Genomic DNA, 12,705 nt, shown 5'->3' on the forward strand with positions numbered 1-12,705 from the left:
AAGGGCAAAAACTACACTGAAAACACCCAAGGGGATATGGAGGGAGCCCAGGACCTTGATACTACATCTGAGCAACTGAATCAGCGCCAGCAGCCACCTTTACAAAATTATTTATAATAAATACCATAAAATTCTTTTCTTCCTTAATCCGTAATCATTCAGATTTCTTGTTTCGTGTTCTAACATCGTTCTTTATGATGCATTTTTATTCCTACGATTTTACTTCAGCATGTACTATTTTGCATAGTTCAAAATATTTTAAGATCTTCAAACATCCATATCTTTGTTCAATAGTTTGCGCCAGAGTAAACTGACCCTGAAAAACTGGTCACTATGAGGAAGAAATTGGTAGAGACAAAGTAGTACGGGCAAGGCCAATCAGTGTGATAAAAATACTTTTGACTTGGAAGTAAGGACTCTACTAAATTCTGCAGATAATGATGGCAAAAGACAAAGTGATCTTAAAGCAAAAACACATTGTGGGAGTTGTGGGTTTATGTTCTCTAGATATGTATAATCTCACTTTCCTTTTATTTCTGTGGGAAAAGGAGTGTCAAATAATATGACTTTTAAATTGTGCAAGTCTTATCATTATAGATCTGTTGCATATATATACATATAATAATTCAAAATTAAGATTAGCTAAAATATGCTTTAAATGTTCAAAGAGACTATAAAGAGCACTTAAAATATGTAAAAATATTCAGAAAGGAATAATCTGTTCTATTGCTATGAAATAGGCCAAAATTTGTGATATTCATTAGAAACATTAATTCCAGATCGAAGCGGCAAAAAGAAGTAAAAAGTCATTACACATATGTCAGTAGGGAAAAAAGCAAATCAAAGGGTCTTGTTGCATTTCAAGTAATAAGGGAAGTCAGGTTGTATCCAGTGATTGATCGGCAGGCGAGGAGGTGGTGGAATGCAAATCTACCATTTTTCGCTGCACACCAGTCAGGTTTCTTTGCTTAAATCTGATCAATACTTTATATTATAACACAGCTCCAGCATAACCTACACAAACAAATCCCTCAAATTGCTAATCTCTCTTTGCATCCATCCCTCGCTCTCTCTCTCTCTCAAATAAATAAATCTTAAAAAAAAATATGGTACTCATGTAATATTAGGACATAGTAACATAGTAAGGATCAGTGCCATGACCTCATACATGTGCCCAAGAAGCAGAAAGGATTTAATGGAAACTTGCTCAGGCTGTAAGAGCCAGAACAATCATTCGTAAGTAGAATCTTACATTTTCAGGGGAAAACTCTTTGAAGTAATAATAACGGTAATAAATAGCTCTTAGTGCAAGCGACTGCTCATGGCAGTTACTTTGTGACACCAGGCAAAATAGTGACAAATGTTGACTTAAGATAATCTGGACTTAGGTATGTCTTCTGTGAACTTTCACTACGTTGAGGTCAAGAATAAAAACACAACACTTGAAGCTAGAGACAATTCTTGATTGTATGTAATGGTCGTGCAGTTTCTGGACTACCGAGGATCTCCTTTGGTTGGGCGGCTCATCTCTTCACTGTTTATTAACACTCCCAGAAGGCGGAGAGCGGAGAGGTTAGAAAGTCCACCTCCTGCACACGTCACTGTGATCGGGGCTTCTGCTCATGCACCCTCGGGGCTGGGAGAGAACGGGAGCAAAGGAAGGCCCTGAGACCAATGGCCTGATCTGCCCAGACCCCTCTTCCTTGGCCTCCTCTTTCCCAACCACCTTCTCTTCCCCATCTCTCATCCTGCAGTGTCCTTCAGTCCTTTAAGAAATAGTCTCAGTCCAGGATGGAGGATGAGAAAATCTCACCGGAGCCTTCCTTGCTGGGGAGAAGCTATAGTCCTGGGGGAGGCGGGGTGGGTGGCCCTGGCCTGGGGCTTCCCTTCAGATGCTACAGGTGCTTGTGCTTGATCTGCTCGACAGCAACGAGGCAAACCAGGACTGTGGAGCCACACAGAGAGAAGACTGGGTGCCTGGGTGGCTCTGTCGGTTAAGTGTCTGCCTTTGGCTCAGGTCATGATGCTGGGGTCCTGGGATTGAGTCCCGCTCTGGATGGAAAGTGCATCTCCATCCCCACTCGGCCCTCCAGCCTCTGTCACCTGAGAATCGCTTGTGTAGGAAATTCTCATCTCAATCAGGAAGCAGCGGGAGGAGATGAAATAAAGCCTCTGAGCTAAGAGGAGACTGAACTTTTCCTTGGGGCTCTTGCTTATTCTTTTGCAACCCCAGCAATAGGCTGAGCACTTTTCTTCCTATAAGGCAGGTGGATGTTGCTGAGGTCAATTTCCCTGTTCCTTCTGTTCTTTCCCTCTCTAGAAGTTGACTTCCCCAAATTCTTTTTCTACTCTTCTTTCCTTTTGAGGACATAATGCCTTTGGTTAAAGTCCACCTTGGGGTTTCTTCATTTCTCCCTTTTGATTGTCATCTTTCCATTCACTGGCCTCAGTTTGGTGCCTCCACAAAAAGAAAAGTAGGCAGTTTTCTTTTTAATTTTTATTTATTTATGATAGTCACAGAGAGAGAGAGAGAGAGGCAGAGACATAGGCAGAGGGAGAAGCAGGCTCCATGCACCGGGAGCCTGATGTGGGATTCGATCCTGGATCGCGCCCTGGGCCAAAGGCAGGCGCCAAACTGCTGCGCCACCCAGGGATCCCAAAAGTAGGCAGTTTTAAAAATATTTATTAATGGGATGCTTGGGTGGCTTAGGGGTTGAGCATCTGCCTTTGGCTCAGGTCATGATCCTGGGGTCCTGGGATTGAGTCCCACATTGGGCTCCCCGCAGGGAGCCTGCTTCTCCCTCTGCCTGTGTCTCTGCTTTTCGCTCTGTGTCTCTCATGAATAAATACATAAGAAATCTTTTAAAAAATATATTAAGTATCTAATACATGCCAGACCCTGTTGCAGGTCCTGGAGATACAGTGGTAAACAGACATAAACTTGTCCTCATCAAGGTTACACTTTAGGCAGAAGGATCTACTATTAAGAGAAAGAAAGAAAGAAAGAAAGAAAGAAAGAAAGAAAGAAAGAAAGAAAGAAAGAAAGAGAAAAAGAAAGAAAAGAAAAAGAAAGAGAAGAAAGAAAGAGAGAAAGAAAGAAAGAAAGAAAGAAAGAAAGAAAGAAAGAAAGAAAGAAAGAAGCAGGCAGCCCGGATGACTCTGTGGTTTAGCGCCGCCTTCAGCCCAGGGCATGATCCTGGAGACCCGGGATCAAGTCCCACATAGGGCTCCCTGCATGGAGCCTGCTTCTTCCTCTGCCTGTGTCTCTGCCTCTCTCTCTCTCTCTCTCTCTCTCATGAATAAATAAACAAAATCTTAAAAAAGAAAGAAAGAAAAAATATACTGTGCCAAAAAAAATGCTATGGATAAAGATGAAAGCAATGTAAGGGAAGGAAGGCATTGCTAATCTGTATTTGGGTGGTCAGGAAAGGCCTCTCTGATTCAGTGACATTTAGGCAGAGACCTGAAAGGAAAGGGGGAGATGTCTGAGGGAAGATGGTTCTAGGCAGAGGGCTGGGCAAGTTTCCTTCCTGAAGAAAACAGAAGCTTGTTGTGTTTGAGGCTAGTGTGTTGGGGCCAGAATGGACAAGGGGGACAGTGGGAGGAGGGGAGGCTAGAGAGGTCAGATGGGGTCTAAATCACATAAAGCTTTCTGGTCCATTTTATGGATTTTTTTTGCTTTCATTCTGAGTGAGCCGAGAGAGCAAAGGCACGGCTGGACTTGGCTTCTGTTCTAACCAGATCATTGGTGACAATGTTGAGAGTAGACTCTAGGAGGGCAAGAGACACCAGGTAGGAGGTTGTTTCAATCTAGGCAGGAGGCAGGGGGAGCTCAGACCAGGGAAGAAAAAAAGAAGAAGAAGAAGTGGCTGGAATCTGAGTGTGTTTTGAGGGTGGGAGAAAGAGAGGAGTTGAAGGGGATCTCGGAGACTTGGGGCTGAGCATCTGGAAGGACTGAGTTTCCATTAGCTGAGCTGCACACGGCAGTGGACAAGGCAGCTGGGGAGAAGGATCAGGAGTATAGTCTCATATATACTAACCAAATGCTGACTCTGATGTCCCCCAGGAAGAGTTTCCAGGACGAATAGTTCCCGGGGCCAGTTGACAAGTGCAGCACTGAGACATCCCCCCTTCCTCTGGCCTTTCCCCAACCGTGTCTTGAGTGCAGAACTGCTGCTAAATGTCATCAGAGAGCCCACCTCAAATCCAGCTAAGAGATAGATAGTGACCATTCTAGGTAAACCCACCTTCCTCCTCAGCAGGCTTTTTAGGGAACGTATCCGCTCTTCCAACCCCCAAAACTCCCCTCTCTCTTTGATGATGTCCTTAATGGACAAGTTTGGGATCATGGGCGCTTCCCAGTTCATCAGCTCACTTCCCTAGAGTCACCATCTTGTGATTCTTCAACCTCGGATGATGAGCTTTCCCTTCTGTCTAAGCAAAGTCCTTCACCTTTCAGAGGGGTCCGTCTCCTTCACCTGACTGAGTTCTTTGCTTGGGAAAACCTAATGTTTCTTTTTCTTTTTTTTTCTTAAAGACTTTATTGACTTATTTGAGAGAGAGCGAGGGATGGGGGCAGAGGGAGAAAGAGAAGCAGACTCCCCACTGAGCAGGGATCCCAATACAAGGCTGGATCCCAGGAGCCCAGGCTCACGACCTGAACCAAAGGCAGATGCTTAACCGACGGAGCCACCCAGGTGACCCCAATTCTTTTTAAACATTTATTGAAATAGTGAATAAGTGAATAAATGGTTTCAAGCTCCTGGGCCTTCCAGCTTTCTGGATTTGGGTTCCACAGTCCTCTCTGTGAAGGTCCAGACTGGACTGATATTTCCATCAGTGCCTTGAGGAATGAGTTTTCCTAGCCTTTAGGTCCACCTCTATTACCAAGTGCCTACTTTTCACATAAGACCTCATTGGAGGATTTCATGACCTTTTCTTTGTGACCTCCATTTCTGCATCTCTGTAGGAACGTGATTCCATAACATGCTTTGTGGCCTCCAAACTCGTTGCACACATATTACCTTATTTTTTTTCTGCCAGAAGTAATAAGTGGAAAAGGCATAGCTATCTGTGATGCTCCCTCTTCCTTTCCACCCCCTCGATTTATTTCTCGGCCTTTCCATCCCGAAGCAGTTTGAAGGAAAAGGCTTCTCTGTTTAGTTTCACCATGCTTCTTTTGGGAAGATAGCCACACAGGGTCATATAGGGTCGTAGATAGGAAACAATACTTTTGTATAGGGTTCTATAAAGATCTACTGTCCATGGAAGGCCCTTCACCACGGAACAGCTCACAGAAAGCTCTCTGTCAACTTAGTTTCCATCTTTTCTCGAAACAATGTCTCCCTTTCGATCCCGATTCATCTTCCTCTCTTCAAGTCACTTGACCCCTCCTTGGGCTCTGATGCTGCAGCCCCATCAAGGGACCTGCCTAGCTCTCTTGTGCCTTATGGCCAAGGACAGTGATCCCTGGATTAGATGCAGTGAGTAAGCCACCCCCTTTACACCCTGGAGAAAAAAACAAAAACAAAAACAAAAACAACCTTCTTTTCCTTATAGCACTCTAAGTTTGGGAGCCTAATTCTGCAGCATTTGCGGACTCGCCTCTAGGCCCTCAGTGACTGTGATGTCCCCATGCAACAGCAGAGGGAACCAGTGCACTCCCTAAGCGAAACGCCAAACTCCTCCCGGACCTCGGGTCACCAGGAATCTCCAGGCATTACGATTTCAAATTCACCCTTCTGCAGGTGGTGGGATACCCTGTCGAAGCGGGTCCATCCTGACTTTCTAAAAGGGTCTGCAAGATGAACTTCCTGCACCACGTGTTATCCTCCTCCTTTGGATAGAAGAAGGAGGGATGTAAACTTGTGCATGGAAAGGAAATATGATACAAGGTCCCTTAGGTACCACAAGGGGGCAGAAGACCTGGAGGAAATATTTAGCAGTAGTGGCGAGGGACACAATTTTCACGTGTGGCATCTCCGCAGTCCCCTGAGAAGGAGTCAAGATAAGGTGCTATTTTGTTCTGATGGGCTAAGTCCAAGCATGGGATCATAGAATAAGTGAAAGTGATGAGAGAGCAGAAGGCTAGTCAAGGGCAAAGCGCAACCGCCTCCCCCATTCCTGTGTGAGATAGGTGTGACCTTCCCCCAGGAAACTTCCAACTATCTTAATGGTAATGCTTTGCTAGAGGGAAAAACTACCTTAACTTGATAATAGCCAGGCCTCCAGTACCCTGAGGGTCTTCCTTGGCATACGAGAAAGTGAAAGTCCTTTGGGACACCTCCCTTTATCCTTACCTCCCCCAACCCCATAGTATATAATTAATTGCTCCTCACTACCCCAGGGCAGTTCTTTCTGCCCACAGAGCCTGTCCCTGGGCTTTAATAAAATCACTTTCTTGCACCAAAGATGTCTCAAGAATTCTTTCTTGGCCGTGGGCTCCCGACACCACCTGCATTCAACATCAAAAGGAACAAATCTTACTGAGTGTCCACTGTGTGTCCTGAGATAACAACACATGTGTTGTTTTACTTAATAACAAAACAGGTATTTCATCCCATCTTAAAATCAGCCAAAGAAACCAGGACCAGGAGAGTTTGGTTAATTTCCATGGGGTCACATAAGACATAAGTGGTAGATTGAAATTAGGTCTGACTCTCAAGCCAGGGCTTGATCTCCACAACTACAGAGAAATCACCAAGAAACCTGGTTCCACCTCTTTCTAAAGCTGCTTCTGACATTAAAGGGGATGTAGGAATTGAAAAGATGGGAAACCTGACAGACCCCCAATTGGCTCACCTACCTGAAGGTATAGAAGGGACTAAGAATAAAGTCTCTGAAAATAGGTATTTCCAATGCCAGGAAGAAATGGATTCTCTGATAGACATTCTCAGTAGCCAAAGTTTTCTTGTGCCTTGGTCAGTTCAGGCTGCAAACTACCATAGACTGGGTGGCTGAAACAACATTTATTCCTCATGATCTTGGGGGCTGGATTCCGAGATCACAGTGCCAGCACAGTCGGGTTCTCAGTGAAGGTTCTCTTCTTGTTTACAGATTGTGCGTGCACACACACACACACACACACACACACAGGAATGGGGAAAGGGAGAGAGAGGGGGAGAGAATCCCAAACTGACTCCTGCTGAGTGTGGAGCCCAATGCAGGCTTCGATCTCACAACCCGAGATCAGGACCTGAGGAGAAACCAAGAGTCAGACACTCAACCCACTGAGCCACCCAGGTGCCCTGCTCTGGTACCTCTCATGATGGAAATAGTCCCATCATGAGAGTTCCACTCTAATGGCCTAATTACCTGCCCAACTCTCATTTCCAAATATCATCATATTAGGGATTAGGGTTTCAACATATTAATTCTTTTGGAAGGGGTCACACAAATAATCAATCTTCAGGAGAGAAGAAAGAATGGGTTGGAGAGGGGCAGTGAATTCCTTCCAGTTAAAAAGTGGAATTCTAAGCGATTCTCTGCTGTTTCCCAGCCAGGTGGAAAGAAGAGGATATAAGCAGAAAGACGACTGGAGTGAGGGAAACTAAAGGGAAGAAGGAAATCTACCAGGTGATCTTGCAAGAAAACTTAGAGAAAATAAAAATATCTAATAAAAGTATGAGAAAAGTATGCTCTAATCGTAACATAAACTATCCAAATATCATTTTTTGCTTATAAAATTGAGACAAAATTTTAATAACAATGCTTTATGTTGATATGGGTATTGGGAGTCATGTACTCTGCTAATTAGAGTATAAATGTATGTAGCTAGTCTACAAAGCAATTCTGTAATAATGTTAATTTTGCACATTAATTATTTATTCCTTTCTAGTTTATAGTTTTTTATTGCTACATTGAAAAATTACTTCCAAGGGCTCAGTGGTTGAGCATCTGCCTTTGGCTCAGGACATGATCCCAGGGTCCTGGGATCGAGTCCTGCATCGGGCTCCTAGCATGGAGCCTGCTTCTCCCTCTGCCTGTATCTCTGCCTCTCTCTCTCTGGGTCTCTCATGAATAAATAAATAAATAAATAAATAAATAAATAAATAAAATCTTTTAAAAAATTACTTCAAAATGTAGCAATTTAAAACAATAAGAGGGACGCCTAGGTGGCTCCGTGATTGAGCGTCAGCAAGGGAGCTAATGGGATGACCTTCTAGGGTAAGAGAGGTTGGGAAAGCACAAAGAAATACAACCTTACAAGAGATCGGGTTCAACCTGGTAACTTCTGCTTGTAGCAGTCGGGAGAAGGGCTTATATGTGACCAAGATAGGGCTTATCACAATGGCTATTCTTCACAAGGAGGACCTAGTCACCTACAAGCTCAGCATTTACTCTCTCTATGATTACAACACAGTCTTTCAACAAGATAGATTGGAACGAAATGCTTTTTACTCACACTTTTCTAAGATATGGGTTGCTTAGACTTCTACAGGGTCCTAGCAATTTATCTTCATCTCCTTTAGAGCATTTTTACCTGTATGCCTAGGATCATACTGATATGCAGGTCTAATACATTCTCTGCCCTTCAAATTACTTGAAATCTGAGTTCATTTTGTCTCTTTTCTCTAATCAGGACCTAAATTTTCTCTCCCCGCTCTCCAGTTTTCCTACTTCACCTTCCCTTTATATAAGCAGATAAATGCCTGCGCTCATTGCCTTAGAAGAGCCTGTGAGTTTTAATTTTTATATGCCAAAAGCCCAAACTCTCTGAGAGTTTATTTATTTTTATTTTTATTTTTATTTTTTTCCTCTGAGAGTTTAGTATTTACTTCAGGCATAGAGGAAAATGCTTGTTAGAAACAGCAGGAGAGGGCAGCCCGGGAGGCTCAGTGGATTAGCACCGCCTTCAGCCCAGGGCCTGGTCCCAGGGACCTGAGATCAAGTCCCACGTCAGGCTCCCTGCATGGAGCCTGCTTCTCCCTCTGCCTGTGTTTCTGCCTCTCTGTGTGTGTGTGTGTCTGTCATGAATAAATAAATAAAATCTTAAAAAGAAAAAAGAAACGGCAGGAGAGGGGTGGCTCAGTTGGTTAAGTCTGCCTTTGGCTCAGGTCATGAATCACGGGTCCTGGGATGGAGCCCCACATTGGGCTCCCAGCTCAGTGGGGAGTCTGCTTCTCCCCCTGCCCCTCACCCTACTCATGTTCTTTCTGTCTCTCAAATAAACAAAATCTTTATAAAAAAAAAAAAGTAGGAGAATGCACAGAGCTCTTCCCAATCCCAGACTCGGATCATGTAGACATAAATAAGGCACATCTCAGCAGCAACAGAGCAAGGTGATGAGCCAGGATACCGGAGAGCAGATGGCTCCTCAGCTTCTGCACTTTGCACCACCGGTTATCCCACCTGCCTGGGGACTTCAACGAAACCGGAGGAAAAGCGGGTGGGGGCAAATTGTCTGACACTAAATTTCTGCCCCCCCCCCCCCCATCCAAATGGAACTGGAAGTAGGTGAAGTGGAAGAACAGAAAAATAAGGAAGGGCTATCCTTATTGCACACCCCAGCCTGTGGACTGAGATTGCTGTTGGCTGCATTCGTGACTCGGTGAACGTTCACGAAACGAGCAGAAATGAATGAATACCTGAAATCTACAAATATGAAAACTGGGCGAACCACGGTCGCCCAGGGCAGATGCATTTTGACGAGACCGCCACAAACTTGGGGGGGGGGGGCGGCTGGGAGCACAGAGGCGGGGCCTCCAGGAGGAAGGCTGGGGGCATCTGCGGGCATCTGCGGGCATCTGCGGGCAACCCCGGGCGGGGGCGGGGCCCTTCCTGCAGCACCTGCGCCCTCGCCCTGGGGAGGCCGCCTGGGAGGGATGCAAGGCTGGGCTACACTGTCCTAGGGCCTCGGTGCTGAGGGCCGCGCCTCAACAAGGAGAGCGACCAGCCTGAGGTTCTGCGGACGCCCGGGGCAGCACCTGGCGCCGGCCGGGTGCAGCAGGTACCGCGCGCAGGCTGGGAGCTCCCGCTGCGCGAGCCCCAGTGCTGGGGGCGGCCCCGCCCCCTCCGCGTCCGCGGCCACGCCCCCTCCGGGCCCGCGGCCCCGCCCCCTCGGCCCCTCAAGATTGATTGGCTCTTCCCCCACTTCCGGCCTGGCGCCCGGGGCGCTCGGGGCTTCCGGTGTCATGGCGGCCTGAGGTCCCGGCAGTCGGAGAGGCGGCTGCAGGCCCCTCCCTGCGGAGCCGCTGGTCCGGCGGGCGGGGATGTGACCGCGGGCCCTGCCGGCCTGCCCCGGGCGTCGCCTCCGCTCCCGTGCCAGTGCCCTCCGTCCACGGCGATGGCGGGATCCGGCTGCGCGTGGGGCGCCGAGCCGCCGCGGTTCCTGGAAGCCTTCGGGCGGCTGTGGCAGGTCCAGAGCCGCCTGGGGAGCGGCTCCTCGGCCTCGGTGTACCGGGTGCGCTGCTGCGGCACTCCCGGCTCGCCCCCCGGCGCCCTCAAGCAGTTCTTGCCGCCGGGGACCACCGGCGCCGCCGCCTCGGCCGCCGAGTACGGGTTCCGCAAAGAGAGGGCGGCGCTGGAGCAGTTGCAGGGTCACCGGAACATCGGTAATTGCGGCCGCCTCGCTGCCCTCGTTGCCGGTCCCGGCGCAGCCACGCGCCCCCGGCCCCCCTCCCCTGCCCCCCTCCCCGCCCCCCTGCCCCGGCCTGGCCTGGCCTTCCCGCGGCAGACGTGGTCGGGCCCCTCTCCCTCCCCCCTGCCCCCCCCCCCCCCCCCCCCGTCTGCAGTGGGGCCGGGGTGCTGGTCCGCTCCGCCCCGTGTCACGTAATAGATGCTCACTTAAGTTCTGTTTTTTGGTTTTTGGTTTTTTTTTTTTTTTGGCTTCGGGTCTCCTCGGGGAGTGCCGCAACTTATTAGCCCAGAGTTAACCTTTTCCAGGGAAAGGAGGCCTATCTCTGCCACCACCCGTGTCAGGCCTCGTCTGGAAATTGTGAATCTTTTGCGATCCAGTGGGAAGTGAGGACTCCCCACCCCCCTCCCCCTGCCCCCTGCCCCCTGTCCCCTGCCCCCTGCCCCAGGGCTTGTGATCACGCTAGTAACTCAGTACAGACGTTGCCTGGTACCCAGTTAGCGTGGATTTGGGGGGGATGACTCAGTATTCACATAGGAGTCCCTCTAAAAGCGTGGAAGTGAGCAACACTTTATACTTTCACCCTGGTAAGACTATGTTACGAATTTCAGATATCCACAATATGTGATAAAAATGATCAATTACGCGTGATCGATCTGTGCAGTCTTCACTCATTACACTGAGTTTATACTTAGTTATAGCTTTTGGCTAATAAGGAAATGTCTTGCTTCCTGGCCAGCATAATCCATGTGTAATTTGAAGAGTGGCTTTTTTTTTTTTTTTTTTTTTTTAATTACCACTTTGGAGAAGAATTTCTTAACCACTGGTATTATCTATTTTTTTTTTTTTTAAAGATTGCTGAATGATGTATGTAATCCTGGTATTTAAGAGCAAGATATATATATATATATATTTTTGTTTTTTTTTGTTTTGTTTTTTTTTTTTGCAGTCTTGCAAGCTTGAGGACTTGTTGAATTTCTGCAAGATTAGGTTAAGTTGTCATCTCAAAAGTCTGAATCTTGTACTATTTATTTATCCCCCCCCCCCCCCCCCGCTTTTAATATTTAGGTAATAGAATGCTATTTTGAATCAAGAACCAATTTTTGGGCAGCCCGGGTGGCTCCACGGTTTAGCGCTGCCTTTGGCCCAGGGTGTGATCCTGGAGTCCCGGGATTGAGTCCCACGTCAGGCGGCCTGCATGGAGCCTGCTTCTCCCTCTGCCTGTGTCTCTGCCTCTCTCTCTCTTTGTCTCTCATGGATAAATAAATAAAATCTTTAAAAAAAAAAACAACAACAAAAAAGAACCAGTTTTCAATTTTGTTTTTGCATGTTGTGACATCCATCACAAGAGTCCATAATATCTGGATTTTATTTTTAATCATTTTTTTCTTCAAGGAAAAAAGAATTTGCACCGAGTGTGTATATTCACCCACCACTGAATGCTTAGTGAAGTACAATTTGAATTATTGTGCCATATTTAATATCTTTGACTGGTAATGAGCTGTGGAAGGTTTTCTCATCTTGTTTCATTAAAATAATCCAGTTGCCAAAAAAATCTTACTTTTGGGAAAAATAAATTACAGTGGAAGTGTAATTGCTCATCCTTGTTATCCTTGTCTAGAGTATCCCAAATTTGCACTACAGAGTTATCAATTGTAACTTATTCTGAATTTTAAAGCATTATAACTCGTTTCTTTTTCTAGTGACTTTGTATGGAGTCTTTACAATCCACTTCTCTCCAAATGTGCCATCACGCTGTCTGTTGCTTGAACTCCTGGATGTCAGTGTTTCGGAATTGCTTTTATATTCCAGTCATCAGGGTTGTTCTATGTGGATGATACAGCATTGCGCCAGGGATGTTCTGGAGGCCCTTGCTTTTCTTCATCATGAGGGTTATGTCCATGCAGACCTCAAACCACGTAACATATTGTGGAGTGCAGAGAATGAATGTTTTAAACTCATTGACTTTGGACTGAGCTTCAAAGAAGGCAATCAGGTAAGAAATGCTTTAATAAAAAAGGCGGGGGGGAGGTGCTGGGTGGCTCAGTCAGTTAAGCGTCTGCCTTCTGCTGTGTCAGATCCCCAGATCTGTGTCATGATCCCCATTTTCTCGAATTGAGCCCTTGAGT

At 46.7% G+C, this 12,705-nt stretch overlaps 1 protein-coding gene across 4 annotated transcripts in view; it reads left to right on the forward strand.

Moving 5' to 3' along the window:
• Positions 1-10,116: 10,116 nt before the first annotated feature.
• The window catches only part of UHMK1 (U2AF homology motif kinase 1), a 30,478-nt gene continuing 27,889 nt past the window's right edge, over positions 10,117-12,705 (forward strand). For 2 of the 4 annotated variants that reach the window (XM_077886762.1, XM_077886761.1), the window contains exons 1-2: positions 10,118-10,553; positions 12,280-12,572. In XM_077886762.1, the coding sequence (XP_077742888.1) occupies positions 10,286-10,553; positions 12,280-12,572 (561 nt within the window). In that variant the 5' untranslated portion in view covers positions 10,118-10,285. Of the gene's footprint in view, positions 10,554-12,279; positions 12,573-12,705 lie in introns of all 4 variants that reach the window. The other 2 variants (XM_077886763.1, XM_077886760.1) reach the window with 2 other exon arrangements.

This window comes from Canis aureus, chromosome 38 (assembly GCF_053574225.1).
Source record: "Canis aureus isolate CA01 chromosome 38, VMU_Caureus_v.1.0, whole genome shotgun sequence".
Classification (NCBI taxonomy): Eukaryota; Metazoa; Chordata; class Mammalia; order Carnivora; family Canidae; genus Canis; species Canis aureus.